At 32.7% G+C, this 24,008-nt stretch overlaps 2 protein-coding genes across 2 annotated transcripts; one reads left to right on the top strand and one right to left on the bottom strand.

Moving 5' to 3' along the window:
- Positions 1–7: 7 nt before the first annotated feature.
- LOC139508758 (adhesive plaque matrix protein 2-like) lies at positions 8–1,486 on the bottom strand (the record flags this gene model as incomplete). Its single annotated transcript, XM_071296018.1, is given in 3 exon segments — positions 8–76; positions 465–572; positions 1,301–1,486. Coding segments are annotated over 3 exon segments (295 nt in total), but the record flags the coding sequence as incomplete, so codon positions are not given.
- Positions 1,487–16,183: 14,697 nt separating this feature from the next.
- On the top strand, positions 16,184–19,071 carry LOC139508759 (uncharacterized). The gene is made up of 2 exons (XM_071296019.1): positions 16,184–16,329; positions 17,893–19,071. The coding sequence occupies exon 2, from the start codon at positions 17,974–17,976 to the stop codon at positions 19,069–19,071; it is 1,098 nt and encodes a 365-aa protein (XP_071152120.1). The 5' UTR covers positions 16,184–16,329; positions 17,893–17,973.
- Positions 19,072–24,008: the final 4,937 nt, after the last annotated feature.

The following is a 24,008-nucleotide window of genomic DNA, read 5'->3' as shown; positions in this document are numbered from 1 at the left end:
CAATTACAGGAAAAGGACGATCTTGTATATGTGCAAGAACCACCATTGTTACATGGATTTGTAGAACAGGGAGTGTCTGAAAGAATTGATAATACTATTTATATTCAGTTAAAATATATTTGGTAGATATGGTTTTTAACTCTCATCATTATTGGCTATTTGTTGATGCCGGTTTTTATTGGTGAAAATAGTTTTAAATAATTGACGTTTTTCCAGTCGTCTTTTTCTTATTTGATCAGGCTTCTTTTTTATATTCGAATTTTCATCGCTCCATGGTAATTTCTAATAATTGGCATGATTGATAATTGATCGTCACCATTCGTAATAAAATCATAAAATTTTACAAATTCAATTACAAATGTTTTAAATATAATGTAACACATTTCATACTTATTGCTTTAATATAATGGTGAAAGTGATAACTTTTTACTTGTTGACCTGGAAATATACCATCATTTGCTTACATTCACAGTGCGGCCCATAAAATCCATCCTCACAATCACATCTATAACCACCATTATCGTTACGACATACTCCATCGTTGTCACAGGTTACATTGTGACATGGATCATCTAAAGAAACAACACAAATGCTTCAGTCGAAATGCGTAATTGATATAGTAAAATTGGTACTGTTATTGTAATTACAGATGCAAAAGTATATCTGACAATTATGTAACATTTCAATAGTACATATATTCGTATTGAATAAGTCTGTTTGATACTGTATGTATGTAGACTTTTCGTTTTGCGTGCTCTCTAATTGTATTTATAATAATGCGATTTGACAAAAGTTCTTGCTTTATTGATAAGTGTGACATTTCTGTCTTCGAAATGATTGCCAGAAAACTGAATACGTAGATATGCAATGTTATGAGTTTTCGTCGAATTACACAAGAATTTGAATCTTATGTCAATTACATGATATAGTTGTATAATATAATTTAAATGTTAAATACGTTCAAACACAAAATAATCAGGACATTTCATAAACAATTTATCAGCAAAGGTAGAATTAGCTATCACCGTATTGTAGTAGAAACTAGAAGACACCTGCAATTACTAAATTATTTATTGACTCCGTATACAGTTCAATATATTGGTAAATGAAGTCCCTTCTTTAGTGTTCGTTTAAACTATATTAATACAACAATTTTGCACCTTTCATAAAGACGAGTTCTTCAAGAAAGTAGTAAATTATATAAATCCTCGCTTACGATTTCGATATCACTGCAGATTAGCTGTATTTACAAGATTTTTGTAAATGAAATTTATATCATCGCCTCTCTCGTCAAACTTACCATAGCGTAAACATATAGGCTGGTTGTTGTATGCAGCGGTTACACATCTAGTTCGACCTTCACAAGGATTTGGCCAACAGGCAGATTTGTCCTTTAAGAAATTGAGGATAATATACATATTAAGGCACAGATTAAAAGTAGTAAACCGAGGGAAAAAAATCTTTAAAATATTTTTAATATCGAAATAAGTCTGAAGGAGTTGCATGTCTTGTATTTGCTCATTTTCAAGTAGAAGTGTTTAATGTCAGACAAAGTGCATTTCAATTCAGCCGTTTTGAATTTTGGTAATTAAACATTGTCATCATGCCAGAACAACATATTGATTAATCTGTCGGATACCTTATGTTATCATGCGTAAACGACACTTTGTAGTGGGAAATAATAACTGCTGAATTAATCATAAACAATATTAGGTTACCGATGTTCAAATATCTTAACTCTCTTATTCTAGGATTAAACAAATAAAAATTGTTTGTAGGGATGATAAAGGGATGCAACTTTGTGTCAGAGGAAAATATCTTTCACTCAAACTAATTAAATCGTTGATGTATCTATAGTAGTCTCGTTCAAGCATGAAGTTACTGTAATGGACTATTATACTTTACATAATTTCTGTTATAGATAAGTATGAGACTGGGGGTGTCAAGATTGAGAGTTCGGAGAGGTCTTTTTTGGGGCAATCATGACAACCCCAATGGGAGTTATTTGAGAAGAAAAGCCTTGACATCTGCATTATATGATTAACATGCAATGTCAAAAATATACAAGTCCATGTATAATACTAAATAGAAATGACAAACAATGCAATATTATTGCAGTAATGATTTTACTTGGGTAATATTGATAAATGTTTGGTTACTTATGAATTAAACTCTGTAGTGAAACTGCAAGTGCATTTGACGACTTGAAAATCTATATCTTGGCATGTGGTCCAGATATGTTTTTAATGATCGTATTCTGTATTCATTTGATTCCGGTATTATTTCAGATATGTGATCGTAACTTTTATTTGTTCCGTGAAATAAAAACCAACTTTAAGGTAATATGACTGATGATGCTCTTGATTCATTGTTTGAAATTTAGATGTTTCAGCTATTAATTGTGTTGATAATAATGGTATTGAATAAAGTGTTTCATTTGAATAAAGTTAGTGTAATTAAATAAAACATCAATAATATCCACATTCAATTTGTATGACATATTGTTTTAGCTAAATAGGTTACTGAATAACAAGCCGCATTACATTATACTGTAATACTTGTACTCAGAAAATTGAAATTGATGCTAATGAAGCAAAGATATTGTTCTTAGTAAATAGAATATGTGTTCTTTGAATGGAAAACGATTAAAATGATCCGACATACTTGGGTATTGCATGAAGTAAATTCACAAAAATACTGAACTCCGAGGAAAATTCAAAACGGCAAGTCCTTAATCAAATAGCAAAATCAAAAGCTCAAATACGTCAGACGAATGGATAACATCGATCATATTCCCGACTTAAGTTTAAGGAAAATGGTGGATTCAACCTGGTTTTATGGCTAGCTAAACCTCTCACTTGTATGACAGTCGCATCAAATATTCCATTTCATTGACAATGATGTGAAAGCAAAACAAACAGATATATAAGGTAAAAATGTCAAAAAAAAGATGTACAGCAGTCAACATTGTGTATTAACACATGACATGGGTAAAATCTCTTTGTTCTTACTGTGCTATAATCTGGATAATGCAACGCAAAGGTGTGCATTAACTACCTCAGATATACTGCACAATTCAAATCTATTTTTACCTTTAGGGGCGTTCCTAGATTTTGAAAGGGGCGTTATTCTATCAAATTAAAAAAATATATAACCGAGTGTAGCGAGACTTAAAACGATATTGACGATTTTAAGGCATAACACGATACTTTGTCCATATCCTAGGGTGAACGACATGTTTGTCCCCACACCGAATCCGCCATCTGCCTTGAAATTACGACAAAATTGAACTTTGTACAAATATCGTAGTTTCAAAATAGGAAAAAGAAAGGTTTCTCATTCCTTTTTTTCCATCTTAGCTTGACCATAAAATGTTATTTATTATATTTTGCGTACAACATAAATCTTAAATCAGTGTTTTAAAGTCAGAAATATAGTTAAAACAATTTTTAGTAATTTCCGCCAAAAAAGAAATGTATCTAAGAATATCCGAATAAAAGCAATCTGATTTTGATTAGTTTTAGACTCAATGGAATTTATAACGACTTTTTGAATATCTATTCCCCATTAACCATTTTTTAATCGAATTTAAAGGGGGTCATATTTAAGTTTGTTTTAAAACAGGGAGATTAGGTGGAGATCAATCAGACTTCATTTAGATGGACGTGTCTTAAAAATTAATACAGTATACGTAGATACAAAGAAATTTGGGGGAGGGAGAGTAAAAGATTGGAAAGAGAAACGTAAAATTTAGGTAATATAACATCTTCTTCGGTTTATCTTTCTCTATTAAAACATATCATTGATGGAAAGATATTCAACAGCAATTAATCTAAACTCACTAACCCTTTCAGTTATGATTTTTTTTATACAACGATTTGAAAGTACTCAATTTGTCAAAGTCTTAATCGTCACTTATCAAACAAAGAATGGGAATAGATCTAACAGAAACATTTAAAAAAAAATCTACCACTAAATCGCAATTTTACAATAAGTCTAAACCCCCAAAGAAAGTTATCAATTTAAAACTTACCAATGAAAGTCGTATTTCCCCCTTTCTTATACCCTACAATAAACTTTCCTCGGATCCCTGGATTGCGGAATATCGTCCACATCTAAAACGTTCACGTAAATTAATGACGTCATGTGTTAAAACAGTTATTGGCCAATCAAATCGGTATATAGAATTTAATCTGCACGCGCTCAGTATGACCCTTTAACCCGAACTCCTACGTCGTTCGGGTTAATAAGGGTCACCTGAGCTGTGCAGATTAAATTCTATATACCGACTTGCTTGGTCAATAACTATAACATAATCTTAATCACTATAAAAGCAATCAAACATGTAACAAAAACGAACAAAAACCATACAGGCAAAGCACATTAGCAAATTTACGACAAGAATACAAAAATTTACCATAGCACAATAAGACATTGGAGGGATGAGTAAGTACAGATCCATGTCATACTGTATATGTTTCAAAGAAAGATAAAAAGGCATATAGACAAAACACATTTGCAAAGATTAAACTTTTAAGATTAGAATTAAAAAATGTACAATAACACAATAACATAATGACGGGATGTTTAAGTACAGAGCCACGTCATACGCATCAAAGAAACATAATAACGTATATTAACAAAGCACATTACCAAAAATGAAAGACAAGAATACAAAAATTGTGTGTGTCTAACGGTACTTTTAGCAAACGAACACAAGAAAATTACCAAATGCCATCTAGAAAATTAATGCAAATGCGTCAACAAAAACAGCCTATGCAATATACAAAGCTCTAAATCAACCCCAATCTGTAAAGAAAACTGGTATTCTACTAGTTTAAAGTAAAATAAGATAAATTTATAATAGTATTTTTTTCTGAACAATGATTAAAAAAAACAACGCGTTTAATAAGTATATGCGTACGAAGAGCCTTTCTGGATTTACCTACATCAGTAACGCTCAAAGCCAAACATTTGAAATCCGAAGATGTATAAGTACCTAAACCGTTGAAGAGCTATATGACAAAAATACCTAAAATAACTAGCCAAATTCATCTAAAATCAACCTTGCCCGAGGGAGTTGAAACCTTAGTTTCTTAATAATTTCAAATTTATAAACGGACAATTTAGAGACCAAGCTTGAAAAGCTTACAACACAAAGGTATGAAGACAGAAACAGTAGGAATGATCACAGTTTTCAACATATGACTTAATTGATCAAAGTAAGAGTATGTAATAATTACAAGTAGTTATCAAAGGTACAAGGCTTATAATTCAATACGCCAGACGCGCGTTTCGTCTACATAAGACTGCTCAGTGACGCTCATATCAAAATAGGTTTATTTCATATCGGTTGAGAATAAGATTCTCTTATTGGATGAAAAGGGGTCACATGAGATTCATTATTCTTCAGTAATAAATTCCATCGGTCACTAACAGAAAAAAACGGACCAGAAACCCAGTCGTTAACGAACTTTTACATGATAATGACCGGCGGGGCGTGGTTTCCGTCTGATAATTAGTTTATTGAATATAATTCACATTTGTACCCATATGGGTTGAAGGCATACATAAATCAACATAGTAATTTTACAATACATCATACAGAAAAAAACAACAACAAAAGAACCAAACATTATATACATATATGTATCTATCATGCAGTTGTTGAGTCCACCCTCCTCAGTGACCATGACTTTTTAACAAATGAAGCAGCATACTGCATAATTGACGGACAAGAAAGACATAATGACAGTTGGTGCGTGGTTTCCGTCTGATAATGACCGTTGGGGCGTGATTTCTCTGTTAATGACCGATGGGGCGTGGTTTCTCTTTTTAGAGAGATGTACCTTTTAAGATAAGATAAGATAAGATAAGATAAGAAAACTTTATTTTGATTCGGCATAATTACAAAAAGGCAACACAAGCTCTAAGGAGCTTTTGACCGAATATAAAAACAAATAAATAACAGTGCATTTTGACATTAAAAACAACCTGTAATACAAAGTTAAAATCTCACATACATAGCATGCAATAAAATAAGCAACAAATTTTAAAATGAAGTAAAGCCATGCTTGACCAGAGCAACCCAAAGCAGCATAAATAACAACAGCTCAAGAATTATCTGCAAGCAGAACAGCGACATTCCAAACCGTTCCAGGACTGAACAAGACTTTACAAAACATGTTCCTGTTTTTTATATATGATTATATTTAAGTTGTTGAATTGTTTATTATATGTTTTCGTTAATTATAAAATTAAAGATACCTTGATTAATAAGTATTTATATACTGAAAAATTGCACTAAAATGAATGGCAGTATTACTACGACTGGTCTTCACTATTTGCCATAGAAATCAAACAACTACTCGAGTTCGCTGTAGGCATTTTGAATTTATGAGAATTTTCCAAAACATGGTTTCTCAATGAAATAAACATAATAGTTCTTGAAAAACTGGTCATTATCGTGATACATGGACTGCCCGTAGGGCATTGGTATTGACTGCGACAGCGATAATGACCTCGCCTTCGGCTCAGTCATTATCACTATCTTAGTCAATACCACTGTCCTGTGGGCAGTCCATATATCACGATAATGACCAGTTTTTCAAGAAATATTATATAAGTAAAGCCAAACAAATACAAAGATGAAAAGTATTAGGGATCCAAAATTCAAAAAAGTTATAAACTCGATAGAAAGAGGAGTACCATTTTCCATTTTTCTTGGCAATAACAAAATGAGACGCCAACGATTTTTAAAGCTAGATGCACGACAAAAAACGAGTGGTGGGGTAAAAAAATAACATTTATCTGCATAGTTCAAGAAAGAAAAATTAACACTTAATTATTGAATAAATATTAAAACGGGTATTAAAATGGTACCTAATACATTGACTAAATTAGTTTTGGCTCGTTTAATTTTCATAAAATTTTGACAAAATATCTACTTTGACCCTTTTGACAAAAATATAAAAATTTCAAAAACGTTGAACCACACACTTTATCGGAAAAAATTCATTGGATGTATAGCAGTTTGACAAACACTAGTTTTGATCATTGAGAAGCTTAACATAAAATTTTCTTTAAAACAACATGATTAAAACGTTTAACTGATTTTTACAGAGTTATCTCTCTGTAGTGTTGGTTACCACCTTAAAAATATGCATTTACATTTTCTTTTGTCATTAATAGTCCAGCAGATAGGTGAATAATTGTTCACTTTGTGTTAAAAGCATAAAATTTGGTAGAAACATAGTTTGAACCATTCTAAACAAAATAAGATATGGAGGCAAGCTTGATTTTATCCACTTCCGGTTTTATCATCAAAATGGCGGACATGCATTTGATAACTGATTAATGGTTATTTAATTCTCACAACTGGTAGCCAAAGTTTACTGTGTAGACTATATTATTGTGTATTCATGGTTTGAAATAATGTATCATTTCTTTGAAACCCTCAGGGTGTTTTATTCAGAATTTTGTCACTTCCGGTAAAAAATATCACACGAAAACGTAATTTAGAGACGAAATACATATGTTTAATAAGACCTGCTGGTGACCTTCTGCTGTTGTCTGTTCTATGGTCGGGTTTTTGTCTCTTTGACACATTCCCCATTTTCATTCTCAATTTTATTTTATTTATCAATAAAAGTAAGCAATGTTGTCAAAAAAAGGTTGAATATCATTGACCTTCTCTGATATATTTGTTCGATCATACATCAGAATAACGAATCGTTCGATTAATTGTGTAATAGTGGTTTCTACATTCAGAGTACTCGCCAGGGCTGCGATTAATATCGTAGCGGCTACATAGGGCTACGTAGATTATGACTATTGAACGTGAAGCTGTCCTAGCTGCTAAATAGATATTGATAGCAGCTAGCATAGCTACTAGTTCTGTAAACAAATATGTACGTAGCACTACGTCGGCTGGCTGCTACGATATTGAACGCAATCCTGGTCTCTTATAACGATGAATGCTCTTGTGACACCATTAAATGATATCCATGTATCCCATGCTGTGTTTTTCCTTAACCAGCAATCGATGCCACAGTGTCGAATTCAGTGAAGGCATGGAAAAGAGGCAATGCATATATGCATTTTCTTGTCCTAAAAAGTTAGCAAGCTCATGAATTGAAATGCATCCGAAGTGTTTTCCAGTCCTTAAACCCATAAATATCACCTGCATTTGTGACATGAAAGCAGGACACAACAAGTACTACTACATCGGTATCAACTGTAGCAATAATTCTCTTCCCGAAAATGTGTTCATCCATCAGTTTATAATTTGACAGAAATAGAATAAACTCTGTTTTGTGTTTATCTACACCTGAGAAACTGTATCAGTTTCGTGGTTAGCATGTTTGCCTTTGATAACGTCTCTTTGCATCGTCAATCGTTATATTGTCTACAATAGTTACATCTTGTCAATGTTTCGAAAGACTTTGTATTAAACTAAATGAGACTAAATGCTGGTGGATGGGTGTGATTTTCTTGTTTAAAGGACTCGTCTAAGTTTCCTCTTAGATACATTTTTCATACTGGTACTGTCCATCTATTTCTATTCAACGAACGACGAATAGTATCAACAACTGCTGAGGGAGCTATATATTTAATTGGTATACAGAACAAGCAGTTCGTTGCTGTTTTCAAGAAATTGATTTCCTAACTCTTCTATCACAGAAGCTACATCATGGATAAACAGTTTTGAGCACTTAGTTTCTGTTCATGGTCAGTTGTGTCCTCTTCATCAAGAAATAGATATATGACTGTCCCTCTGGTATCTTTCGCCCCTCTTCTCAAACTCTGTAGCAAGTCTTGCAATTTCTTGTCAAGCTATCATCCATCTTCGCAGGGCTTATGGGTTTTCTGTTAAAAGTGCCTCAATCTGACTTAACAACAAGTTTATTTCATGTTGTTTGTCTGATAGTCAATCATTATTCCTAGGTGTATATGAAAGAGGTTTCTTTAGATGCATGATGACGGATCTTTGGAGAGTAAACGTTAAGGATTCGTTTGTAGCTGTTGAATATTAACATCTAAGCAATCGTTAGTGTTTCCTGCTAATAAGTACCCGGTTGTTATACATTGTAGCTTGTCCATACAACAACATACTAACAAGAGTTACCAGAGATCTTGGAACAGAATTCTCCTCACAGTGCACTGGAAAACTACCTGTCAAACCTAAATGTAACAATAAACATGTCGCTGCGAATAATTGTTACTGCTTTATAAATCTGCATTTAGTTTGAGTCATAGTCATCGTCACCTCCTTTCTGAAATGAGGGTCCTTGAAAGCATGTGAAAGCTCTCTCACAGGCAAACAACCCATAAATGTAAAATGAAAGAATTCTATTCTTTCATCTTGTACTATGAACTTTGTCTTCAATGTCAACACCTAGATTCCTTATTCGCCAAGGCATCTTGAATAATGGTGCTAAATCTTCTTCGGTTATGGAATCTTCAATGGAGCTGATGAATTCTGCTAATGTGATTCCATGGCTTATTCGTGTGTCTCTTCCTTATTCAGTCTCATCTTCACTATAGTGTGTGATAACATTGTGTGAGGGAATTCGACGTTTGCTGTACCACTGTTCACTCCAACGCAATTTATGACAATACCACTGCATCAATCTGTATGATTATTTTTGCAGTGTTTTAAAAAATGATTTTACTTTGTTGTCGCGTATTATTTTTGAAACATTCAATGTTTTAAAAAGGCGAACTTTCTGTATAAAGTCAATAATTATGTTGACTTTTGAAGCCCAAACTTTCTACAGCCTTAAATACGCAAATAAAAGATCCAAAAACTATACCAATACAGAACGACATGTTTATGGAATTATAGCAAATCTTTTGGTTTACAAATTTTTATTCGTTGTTGCAAAATAATGAACTTAAAATATCTGACATTTTCTCCCTACCCAGTTTACCCCTATTATTTTTTATGATGTGGACTGGTCATTGTTAATAATTCGTACGCAATTTGATTGGATTAACTTGTAATTAGTTACCTTCAAACTTGTTTATGCTTTTCATACATGACTATTGATAATAAGAACGTGCATGCATGTATACGGTAACTAAAATGACCTTCAAACTGGACACTGGACGAGTCAATATTATGTTTTATCAATGAAAGTTAAGGTATGAAAGGTAAGAATTGCCACTTCTTCTATTTTCACAAAATTTTCCGACTACACAGTTGATAGATTATTTTTTAAAAGCCTGTTGTGGAGATAAAAGAGAAAGTTTACAAATAAGACGTTTTGTTCCATTAAACAAGTCATTTTCTTAAGAGAAATGCCGAAATACATTTTACGCACAGCTACGGCAGGTAAAGTTATTATTTATCATAAAAAAAAAAGCATTATTCAGTCTCATTGGAATATGTTAATTACAATAACTCACAAACTTAAGTAGTAGGTATATGAAGTCAAAATATGTCCGATCTGCCTATTTTTGGACATCAAAAGTCAATACGATCGTTTTAAAGTCAATTTCGTCTACCTCACAAAATCTTGTTAGGCACTATAGAATGTTTGATGCCTGCCGATAAAGATAAGCAAGTCATTGCACATGATATTTCGTTTCTTGTACAATAAGGTCCCAAGCACAGATATTCTCTAATAAAGTTGTGTACTGAAGCTTTAGTACACATCGACAAAAAGGGATATCAACATTGCTTGTTGTTTCTTCGTGGAGGTTTTCATCTGGTTTATACGAACATCAAAAGTAACATACACATTCTTTCAGTGCTAATTTTTATGATAAGCTGGTTTGCTGCTGGGATTGCCTGTTTTTTTTACATATCATCTGTATCCTTTTGATGTCTAATTTTAGTTCTGTGTTAGGATGGCAGGCCATGTGGCATTGTTTTTTTTTGTTTGAATGCTACAAGGAAGACCACTGTCATCATATTGTGTATACAGATTGGTCATAGACAGTTAACATCGAAGTTCTTTGTATTTAACAAGATTTCCCGCCAAAGTAACATATCCGGCACCAAAATTGATACACTTTGGGGGTGTAGGGTATTGCAGCTATTCGTCTGTCATATTTTGACAAATTATACATTTAACATTGAGAATGGAAATGGGGAAGATGTCAGAGGGACAACAAACTGGCCAAAGAGCAGACAACAGCTGATTGCACCAATGGTTGTTCAATGCAGCGAGAAATTCCCGCACCTGGAGGTGGTCCTCAGCTGGTCCCTATACAAAATTGTGTACTAGTTCAGTGAAAATGGATGTCACACTAAACTCCAAAACATATAAATGAACTTAAAATAAAGTCAAGCCAATCTCTACAACATTTGAGGAAGAACTACCTGGGTTTTGATCATCTGATGTCTCAATAAGTTTAAATCTTTGAGAGCTCATCTTTGAATTGTTATTTAGACTCTTGATTTATAAAGTGTATATCTATCTTCATTCAAATATAATAATGAAACAATATTGTTCACCATATGAATTGAATTTTAATGGTCTCCAAATAAATAAATAAATACATGATTCTATTACATCCTTCTTCTCACTTTTTGCAAATTAAAAGTCGACATTTTTCTTTAATTTTAACATGAAATTTTGACCGGAAGTTGACCAAACGTCACCTAACTGCTGCTTGAACAATACTGAAAACCATTTAATGTGATTCAGATCATTTAAAACATCAGGTCTTGTAGTTAAAACTAAAACAATTGAGAGAGAATTAAGAAAAGTTGAAATTTTAACATGCATCCGCCATTTTGGATTTTACCGGAAGTTAACTATATTTCCAGCTTGCCTCCATATCTTAAATTAAAGAGTATAGATAAAAGTATGTTTGAGCAAAATTTGGTGCTTTTAACATGAAGTGCACAATTCCTTCATATATTGCACCTATCTGCTGGACTATAACTACGGTCTACAAAACATCAATTCATATTTGTTAATAGTTTTTTAGACGCCGAAACCTACCATCTGTTAATTTCTGTAAAACTGTATCCAGATACATTCGATAGTTGGTCCCCTGGGTATGAAACAGTTAACAATTCACACACCAGTGTTTCCGTTCTGAAGTTTACAGAATTGCAGCCATTGTGTGACATGCATTCCTTTACACACATTTTAGGTCCTATATTTTTATAAGATATCATAACATACGTGTCCATGTGATTATGGTTTTGGAATGAACCACCAGTTATCAAGTAACACGAACATGTATATAAATGAGCAAAGAAAAAACAAAAACAAATTATTAATATTTTGCCCATTTTCCAAAAATTGTTACGCCTAATCCGAATTAACGGTATCCAATGTTCTAAAATAGTTTTTCATGACCACATTTTCATTTCAAAATTGCTAGATAAACTATAAAAAAAATGTAAACTACTGATCGATGGAACACCAAAGGGGTCAATCTTACAACGTTCCAATTCCTAACTTATAGTTATATGTCATTCCGAAGTTCCTAAATTTCAACTATACATTTGTTCATAGAACTGCAACTCTAGCTGGGACTAGGTTATTGGATCGATAATGTCACAGAACTGCAACTCTAGCTGGAACTATGTTATTGGAAATTATAATTATAGTGAGGTTCAATACTTACAACATGCAAAATCAGTAAACTTGAAATTTGCAACATGTTGATAAATGTGTCGCATTTCTGTTATTAAAAAAGTGTACTTTTCCGGTTTCTGAAGTAAATCGGAATACTTTGTTTGATCTGAAAATTATCCACAGCAATATTAGTGTTTCATTATTCAATATTTAACATACATGTAATTACGATGATTGTTATATATAAAGGTACTTTGACTTCAGATATCGATGAAGCTCCGTCAAAATTGCGTCTCTATGGATTGATCGATTGTGCATTAACTGGGGTCACTGAAGACAAGCTATTTTTCAGGTATGCCAAAGACGGATTAAGTACTGGATGTAATCATGTGCAGTCCTTGGTAAAGCTAAATGATTCTGCAACTTGTCAGTGAATGACATTACATTGGCGGATCCAGAGGAGGGTTCCGTGGGTTGGAACATAATTGCTTTTTTGTGGAATCAAGAAAACTTAAATATTGACAAATCAAGCGAATCATACCTGAATAACACGATACAGTTTTCTGTTGTTCGGGACAAGTATGAATCGGCATAAATTTCGTTCTAAAATGACGTCCTTTCAAAGAGCGTTCAATGCTCGAAAATAAGTGAGAACATTCTTTGATTCTTGAGCACGAGTAAAAACGTTAATATTTCAGATAAAACAAAGCTTCCTGAAACTAATTAAAAGAGAAAGGGTAGATAAATTTCCTCCAAAAAAATAAATCATACCAGGGGTTGAAGTCATAAAAATTTTCTCCGTGCTCGGTGCACAAAAATCATGCTCGAAACATAAAATCCAACATTTTGATTGGTTGATTTTGGAGTACGAGTACAAAAACGTTTTATGACCACAAGGCCAGAACTACTAAAAATATTGAAAAATATTGCACTTATTTAAAACTGCAAGTGTATCTTAATACCATCTCAACAGTACACGTGAAATTTTATGTTATTATCAAAACAACATGAACAAATGAAAACTACCTGACGTACACACTAGAATCATTCAATATACCAAATATAGTATCTGTCAAAATAACAAAGCCATGAAAACAACGTTGCATGAACTATGAATTGAGGAAAAAGTCTGAAATTTTTCAGACCTTATAACCATTCCATACACCAAATATAGTTTGTCTTTCCTTATGGTATCCGAGATCTAGGTTTGATCTCGCAAATTTAATCTTGATCTCTGAGACATGAAATGAGGTCAAGGTCAGGTGTACTTTGTCTTAAGGACATTCAAATCTTAAAGGGATACTTTATACTAGTATACTAGTATACCACAATGACATTTATTGCATAGCAATATAATATTTCCCACAGAAAGTAACCAAAAGTAATCGTGCCATAAATTCCAATATTGCACTAGTGCAATAAATCTTCAAAATTCATGACGTCATCAACCAATTTTTACTTTCAAATATTATATTGCTATACAATAAAAGGGTTATTGCATGAATATTGGGGAATATTGTCCCTCGTAGAACATATATTGTACTCGCAAGCTCGTGCAATATAACATTCTACTCGGGACAATATTCCCCAATATTCATGTAATAACCCTATAATATTAAGGGCATACTATATAGTTACAGGGGAGGTAATGACGTTGCTAACATAAAATGCTTTTTTCGCGACGGTTAACTGTAACATATCGGCAAAAGATGATTTTCGACTGATTTTTATCATTCAAACTGATTAATTTCAAAACGAGTGCATGGACCCCTATTTTCAACAACGAAATTTTGTTTCATTTTGCAGGGAGATTATGTGGACCAAATTTTATAAAACTGTAAATAGTGTAATTTTTTTAATTTTGATAAAGCTACACCAAAAATGACGTTTTTTCTCAATTCATCATGTTCATGACCATTTGATAAATATGAGTTATTTCTGAATAAAAAATGCATAAATTTTTAGGAAACTTATAAAATACAGAAATTACAAATTATTTAACAAAAAACAATTTGTGTTTATCTTTTAAAACAAAAAAGTTATGTCTTTCTTTCGGAAGGTAAAATAATCCGAATTTTGAGCAAATATACAAAATTTCGACCTCATTTAACTCAAAAAGTGGCACATGAAGGTATATTTTTTATTACATATTTGATTTAATCAGGCAAAAGAAAGCCTATATGGAAATTTTCATCAAACTTTAAATACAGGGTCAAAACTGTATTGTATGCCCTTAATTCTATTACGTCATAACACTTCCGGTATTAGATGAGATAGTACTGCGCAACTGCAACCTCAATGTGTTGCTAACTTTGCTGTCGAGCGGACGTGGTTTGTCTCGATGCGCAACCTCTAACTAAGATTTCTTAAAGATATATTAAGTCAATGTGATTGACTTGTACATATATTTTATTTATATTGAATAAAAGTATATGTCTTTATAAAAAGATTTTTTACGCAAGTAAAAATCTTATAATTATTTCGTTTGTGAAACGAGATTATTGTATTACTTGACAAAGATGGCGGACGCCATGCTGCATAAGGAGAAAGGAGATAAAACTCCTAAAGCTTCTTTTGAAGATGACTTATTAAGGTTGGACGAAGATGAAATAGCATATGAAGGGAAGGGTAAAGGTCCCGCTAAAGGTCCCGCTAAAAGAAAATGCTCAAAACCTATTGTCAGTAAAAGTAGTACAGGTAGCGGTCCAAAGGTTAATAACAAGGACGCTAAAGGAAAGACTCTGATAAACAAGGGACACGAGGTGTCGGCTAGTACATCAGATAGCAATAATAATGTGATTATTAATATGCTTACTGACATGAGAAATGAACAATCTTCAACTAATAAAAGGTTGGAAGATATGAACAAACGTATAGATGTTTTGTATAATGATGAATATGATGAGGAGTATGATAATGTAGGTGATGTAGATGAAGATATGGACGAGGTCCATGAACCTGATGACGGTCAAGATACCGGTAATGAACCACCTTGTAAAAAACAGAAAACTCTCTCAAATAGCGAAGAGTCTAGGTTTTCTAGTATGAATAAAAGATTTAGATCTGGTGAGAGATGTGGTGATAAACTAGATGGACATCTAGCAGACAATATCACAGATATTTTCAGAAATGGTATTTCTGAAGAGAAATACAGAGAACTTATGAAAGATGAAAAGAGTAATCGGCCTGAGAATTGTGAAGGACTTGTACCAGTCCAAACTGATCAGTTAGTATGGGACCTGTTATGGCCCAGAATTAGAACTAATGACAATAGAATGAGACAATGTCAGACTACTGTAGTCAGAGGGGCAACTTATCTGTCCAAAGTAGTTAATAGACTAGACACAATTCTAGGTAAAGAAGATACTCAAAACAAACCCGAGTTGGAAGGTATTCTTGATGACTGTATGGACTCTCTTGCTTTATTTGGTCATGCCAATAAAGAAATATGCTTAGCTAGGAGAGAACTCATGAAACCTGATGTAAAAGGTGAATATAGTCACCTCTTTAATAAAACACAACCTTTCAATAAATGGTTATTTGGTGGAGATGTCTCTAAAACAGTCAAAGACATTGGAGAATGTAGTAAGATTTCAAATCGCCTTTCAGTTGGTAACGGTTATAGCAAGTTTAGAGGCGGTTTCCGTGGTGGATGGAGATCCTCATGGAATAGACGCCGTGGTAGAGGCAGAGGCGGAAGAGGTCGTGGTAGTGCCTCAAGGTCAATTGACAAATCTGAGTCAAAAAACTCCCGTTGGACTCACAACAAGTACAGGAATTAGATGTTGTGAGTATTAACACAAATGATTTTCAAGCAGGAAGATTGAAATTGTTTGTTAATGAATGGAGAAAATTAACATCTGATAAATATATTTTAGATGCGGTTCAGCACTGTTATATAGAATTTACAGACAATAGACCTCCTATACAAAATAAAATGTCAATTAGAAATTCCAAATTCAATTTGAAGGAAGAAAAAATTGTTGATATTGAAATTGAAAAATTATTAAAAATGAATGTAATTCAAGAAGTTGAATCTGAAATAAATGAATTTATTTCCCCAATTTTTGTAAGACCAAAAAAGAATGGCGAATACAGAATGATACTTAATTTGAAAGAATTAAATAAACACATTGAATATCAACATTTCAAAATGGATTCTTTTGAAAGCACTTTAAATTTGATTAAAGAAAATGCATACATGTCAAGTGTAGATCTAAGACATGCTTATTATTCTATTAACATTGCTGAACAGCATAGAAAATTTTTAAGATTTGTTTGGAAAGAGAAATATTTTCAATATTCCTGCTTACCAAATGGTATAGCTATGGCACCAAGGCTTTTTACAAAAATTATGAAAGTTGTATATGCAAGTTTGCGTAAAATGGGTTATGTTAATGTTGGGTACATTGACGATTCACTACTATTAGGTGATACTGAACTCGAATGCAAAAATAATGTTACAGAAACTGTTAATATGGTGTCAAGCCTTGGATTTATAGTACATAAAGATAAGTCAGTTTTTACTCCTAAAAAATGCATCAAGTTTTTAGGTTTTTACATTGACTCGGAAACAATGATAGTTACTTTACCAGTTGAAAAACAAGATACTATTGCTAAAGAATGCAAACATTTACAAAGTAAAAATAAATGTAAAATAAGAGAAGTAGCTAGAGTTCTTGGGATACTCATATCTAGTCTCCCTGCTGTGGAATTTGGTAAACTCTATTACAGGAAAATAGAGAGAGAGAAAATTAAAGCATTAAAATTAGCTATGGGAGATTTTGATTCTGAAATGTTTGTAACATCAGAAATGAAACAAGACCTAAAGTGGTGGTCAGATAATATTTATACTCAAAAGAGGAAATTTAATAGAGGTAACCCACAGGTTATAATTCAAACAGACGCCTCTAAAATCATTTAAGGATGATTTGAATACTGTTGAAAATGTCAAAATTCTTACAGACAATACAACTGCTGTAAGCTATATAAACAGTATGGGTGGTATAAAGTCTATTGAATGCAATAGAATTGCTAGAAAAATTTGGATTTGGTGCTTTGAACACCAAATATGGCTGATTGCTACTCATATACCAGGGAAGTTAAATACAAAAGCAGACTATCAGTCAAGAAATTTTAATGATCAGATAGAATGGCAACTGAATAAAAACAATTTTGAAAAAGTATGTTTATTATGGAATAAACCAGAAATAGATTTATTTGCTTCACATCTAAATACTCAGTTACCAATTTTTTGTTCATGGAAAGCTGATCCAGAATCATCTTTTGTTGATGCTTTTACTCTTGATTGGGGTAATTTTTCTTACAGTTATATGTTTCCTCCTTTCAGCATGATCGGACGCTGTGTAAAGAAGATTATAAAAGACAAGGCAGACGTGCTGTTTGTGGGACCACTTTGGCCAACCCAACCATGGTTTGTTCAAGTAATGAAACTGTTAATAAACAATCCATATGTTATCAAAGCAAACAAAAAGCTATTGACTCTACCATACAAGGACATAGTTCATCCTTTAGAAAAGACATTGAATTTGATGGTATGTCGGATATCCGGAACCGATTACAAAACAGAGGAATTTCAGAGAAAACTTCCACTATTATCATGGCATCATGGAGATCAGGAACTCAAAAACAATATAAAACATATATCAAGAAATGGTTTATTTTCTGTCTTGAACGGAAAGAGGATAAATTTCACACGTCTGTAGAACTTGTGCTAGAATTTCTGACTTATTTGTTTGAATGTGGCTTGAGTTATTCCGCTTTGAATAGTGCTAGGTCAGCACTATCTGCGTTTGGTTTGACTTTTGATAATGTACCTGTTGGAAAGCATCCACTTGTGATAAGATTTCTCAAAGGAGTATATCATTTGAGACCTACTGTACATAATGATGTAAATATTTGGGATGTTTCTATTGTTTTGAGATTGTTGAGACGTTTATCACCAGTTGCTGATATATCAGTGAAAGATTTAACTTTAAAACTAGTTATGTTAATTGCATTGACGAATGCTACTAGATCACAGAGTATTCATTTATTAAAACTCAGCAATATGCAAAAACAGAAGGATTGTTTTCGTTTTAAGATATTTGATTTACTGAAACAAAGCAGACCTGGATATAAGAATCCAGAAGTTATTTTAAAAAGTTTTCCTCCAGACAGGAGATTATGTGTGTATTTAGTACTGAAGGAATATTTGAAACGTACTGTTGATATAAGATCAGAAGAAGATTCATTAATATTAAGTTATATTAAACCACACAAAAAAGTTAGTTGCTCAACTATTTCTAGATGGATTAAATCCATTATGTGCCGTGCAGGAATTGACACAAGTATATTTAAAGCACACAGTACACGATCTGCATCTACTTCGAAGGCAAAGCAGAATAATGTGCCTGTAAGTGATATTTTAGCCAAAGCCGGTTGGTCAAGTTCAACGACTTTCGGAAAATTTTATGACAAGACAGTAACAACAAGTGATGTTTTTGCAGAAAAAGTGTTACAAATCTGAATACGAGTTATTAAATGTTTGATTTATGATTAAGTTTTTAATAAGAAAGATCAAATGATCTACATGTTTATGAGTGCTACATAATGCATATCACTGGCATCTGTTTGTTGCAAATTGTCTAGGTGTATCTAATGATCATCACAGGTATTCATTGTCAAAGAAGTGAGAAATACATGTAACATACATACAAAAGCACACCGGGAAAAAAAAAAATATGTTGTAGCTTTGAAGTCTCATCTAATACCGGAAGTGTTATGACGTAATAGAATTACCAAATTTAACGATACTTACCTTGGTTAAGTTGAAGTTAAAGTGTAATTCTATGAAGACATAGAATAACACTGGAGGTGTTAGATGCCACCTCCCACCCCATCAGCTCTTATTATAGGGCTTGGTACATCTTTGTATATTGTAATTGGTAGATGTACTTTTAATACCAACAATTTTTGTTTTTACTGTAAATATTGAGGTTGCAGTTGCGCAGTACTATCTCATCTAACACCTCCAGTGTTATTCTATGTCTTCATAGAATTACACTTTAACTTCAACTTAACCAAGGTAAGTATCGTTAAATTTGGTAATTATCCTTTTACTTATTACTCATAACTGCATAATAAGTGAGGCTTTTTTTATTCTAGCATCACCGCTAATTATTCTTTTACTGTTATCGTATTTAAAATGTAATGGAGCAAATACTTCAGTAACAATAGCTGGCACTATTTTTTATTGGTAACAAAATGATCTTTCAATAAATTAAAACATCAACAATTAGATTAATATATATATGTCAAAGTAATAAATTCATTCTTGCAACGTAGATTAACAGATGTGATAAATAGTTGTTTATCAATGGAGTTTATGCAGAATGGATACGTCAGCTTTTATATATTTAACGGACAAACGGCTTCAAGATGAATGGCTTTCGTTTAGCCTGAACGTTTCTTATATATTTCTGGGAACTTTGACCTAAAACCGCTAAGTTTGTCTACAGATTGTTTCAGGTTGGATGACATACAAGTTCCACAACAGTTAATCCCAATAACCACGTCTTCTGTTAATAGTGTAGAACCTCTTTTCCTAATACAAAATCTTCCTGAGGTTAAGTTGTTGATTTTTTGACATCCTCTAGCTTGTGGTGCATCGCCCCATGGGCAATCTGAAAAAAAGGATTATCACAACGATGAACATTTGTTTATCTCAACTATTTCAAAAATTAATTCCTGTATACATGTATGGCCGATAAAAGGAGAATTGGGGGAATACTCAGCATCACAGACGTTACGCACGTTATTGCGTCAATACTGTGTATTCAACAAGTTTCTATAAAATCACAATAGTTAAGATATATAAAATGTATATCCATAGACAGGTAAATAATATTTCGAAAAAAATTGCAAATTGTTTTATCATACTTTACTATAGTCTGAAATAAGGACCACATATTGACAAAACGTCAAAAATATGCGTGTCAGACGTAACAGACTATACACATAATAACTTTAGCAGGGGTGTTTGTGTTCTTCAAAACATTGTTATATCCATGAAAACTCGAATGAATGATATGCTTTATATATAAAGTATTGCAATATTACTGAATATGCGTTCCTGAAACGATCAACGCTATTTTTCGGTAAAAACAAATAGTGGTCATTATGGTCAGATTTTGGAAAATGTTAAGTTACCAAAATTTATAGGTTTTAAATATAAGATTAAATGATATTTCGTTTGTGTAAATTATGCTCACAAAAGTACATACATAGACCATATCAGAATCGAATTTTTGCAGCACTCACACTTCATATAAAAATGCAACGGCTACTGGCAAATGTCTTGCAAGATGTCCAATGTCGGATTTTGCCGCTTTTTACAAATAAATTGGCATTTGCGACGCTATTCATTGAAAAATTAGATTAGTTGCATGCTTCATAGTGCTTCAAAGAAATAAAAAGTCTTGCAAGTTTGCCCACTGGACTATTTTCATACGTTTTCAACGCTGTCTATTCGAGGTACGCTATTTATGGTGGATCATCCGTATATTTCCTCAGACAGAATTTTCTTGATGGTCAGATACTATCAATAAGACCACGAAGTATTAAAAACAAGAATGTGTCCAGAGTACACGGATGTCCCACTCGCACTATCCTTTTCCATGTTCCATGGACCGTGAAATTGGGTAATTATCTAATTTGGCATTAAAATTAGAAAGATCATATCATAAGCAACAAGTGTACTCAGTTTCAAGTTGATTGGACTTCAGCTTCATCAAAAACTACCTTGACCAAAAACTTTAACCTGAAACTCCCACTTTCATTTTCTATGTTCAGTGGACCGTGAAATTGGGGCCAAAAGTCTAATTTGGCTTAAAAATTAGAAAGATCATCTCATAAGCAACCAGTGTACTAAGTTTCAAGTTGATTGGACTTCAGCTTCATCAAAAACTACCTTGACCAAAAACTTTAACCTGGACGGACGAACGGAACCACAGACGGACGGACGAACGGATGAACGGAGCCACAGACCAGAAACATAATGCCCCTCTACTATCGTAGGTGGGGCATAAAAAATCCGATGACTGGGGTTGTTCGTTTAGATGAGTATCTTAAATTGTGAAAAAGTTTGTATCATGAGACTGAAGATAAAAAAAAATCCTCTTTTTCAAATTTTCAAATTTGGGAAGCGTAAAACTTCGATTTTTTTTTTTATTTCTCTGCAATAAGTTTCATATGTATAGAACTTGAAAGTAAAAATGAAATTGGGCCTAAAGCGTGCCATTGACTATATACACCTCTCCACATCATACAAAGCTTGTAAATATATGAGATGAATTATAATTAACTTTTATTTCTGACAATCGTTTCATTTTTTAATCTAATTGTACCGCTATTAGTAAATTGAATTTTATAAGCAAGACCCGTTTAACTTGTAATTCCCGACAATTTTTTTTTATAGTAAAGCAAAATATATATCTTTATCCTTCTCGGATCTAAACGGTGAACCATTGCATTTTATTACGTTTTATGTCAATTGGTCTCTGATAGAGAGTTGTCTCATTGGCACTCATCGTACCGTATATATCTTCTCATTTCATATAGATCTATGCATTACCCAAATACGATATATTTTGTTGTTTTTTGCTTACGTTACTTTCAGTGGGAAATATTTCATGCATATTCAGTACAACTAATCATTAAGAAGTATTCATACTGATATGCAAAACAAAAATTACAAGCGAAATAAAAAAAACTTATCCCAAATAATCATTAATCGCCGTAAAACGTAAGAAATTGACGTTACCATTTCAGACGCAATATCGTTCTTAACGTCCACAACATTTAAGGTGACTTCCGATACTAAGGGAGATAACAACATTTTACTGATGTAAAACTGGTTCCCGTTTAAAAATTTAGGATATATCGCCTGTATATCTAGGTCACGGTAACAGTTCCGATGTCGTCTGTTGTCAACGTGTGTAAACAACTTCCAAGTTACAGCTCATCGCTCAGAAGAAAGGAAGGTTTATCATAAAGGATAAATGCATGCGTTGTTAGGTTGTTAATCTTGCACATCAGAACAATGCAAAAACTTGAATTTTCCAACTTCATGTCCTGTTGCCATGGTAACCGTTGTTCATAGAAACCAAAAAAATTTTCTCATTTGATTGCCTTGTGAAACTGTATTATTCTGTGTTAGTTTAACAAAGGATATGACAACATATGTCACACTTTGATCACCGATGATGAAAGATATACAAAAAACTGCTGTTGATCACTGTTTCGTTAGGGGTCACAAAAACATTTTTCGTGCAAAAAATAGTCTGGTGACCCATATTTTTTTTTATTTCTTTTTAAAGCTCATTGTTATGACCATCTTATGTCAAATTTAAAAAAATATTCATTGGACCATTTTTTTGGAAATTTAAGAAAAATAGAAATTTTTAACAAAATCTGTGTTTTTTTTTGTGGAGCAGTGTTGATGAAATTAGAGACGAAATCAATGAAAATGAATAAAACTGCCATTATTTGTGTTTTATTTACATTTTAAATAATAATTTTGTAATAAATGAAGAACAAACCCTTCAAAATACTTTCAAAGGCTTGAAAAAAATCCAGAGTTTCTACATCAGGTATGTATTTATGCATACACGTGATGTACCAACTTTGGTGACCGTTACCATGGAAACGAGTCTGGTGACATACTATTTTTAACTCAAATTTTCATAGAGGCCATTTCATAGTATATGTATGCAAATTTTAAGAAAAATTCAATGGTGAAAAAAAATTTTCTATATCTGTAGGGATCCATAAACAAACTAGAAATCTTTTTGTGTATATAATTAAAATACTTTCGTATTAATTTGACCTATTGAAACAATGTCTACTTTTTTGGGGTCATTTTATGTGTTATTTATAATTAAATCACGTCTCTTTATTTTTGATATATACCAGCTTTGATAATTGTTTGGTCTGACTATAAATTTTCACTCCTGTTCTCGTACTTAAATATTTATGTTCTCCATTACTGTACAAAATTATATTCATTTACCAAAGTGCATTATTCTACTTGGCGGCATTTTGTTCCAAGTTATGGTTGTCTTTCTAAATTTTTTACAATCTCGCCCCTCATTTTATTTATTGTGTTTCTACATTGAGCTATAGGTCAAAATTATTCGTTCAGTGTATATTCACTTTTTGTGTTCATTTGTCTTTTGATTGAGATAAGCCATTTCAATTACTATTTTATAGTGTGTTTTTCTATCTTGTAATGTAACACTATTGTTTCAGGTAAGGGTGAAGGTTGCTACCTATAAAGGGCATACTATAAGATATATGGTTCGCTACTGACCCCATACGGATCCATAGAGGGTTAGTAAAATTCATCGGGGGGGAGGAGGAGGCCGGACGCCGAATCCCCTATGGATTTTAATCACCCTCTATGGT

The sequence above is a fragment of the Mytilus edulis genome, unplaced genomic scaffold (assembly GCF_963676685.1).
Source record: "Mytilus edulis unplaced genomic scaffold, xbMytEdul2.2 SCAFFOLD_863, whole genome shotgun sequence".
NCBI lineage: Eukaryota > Metazoa > Mollusca > Bivalvia > Mytilida > Mytilidae > Mytilus > Mytilus edulis.
This window is presented reverse-complemented; position numbering and strand designations above follow the sequence as displayed.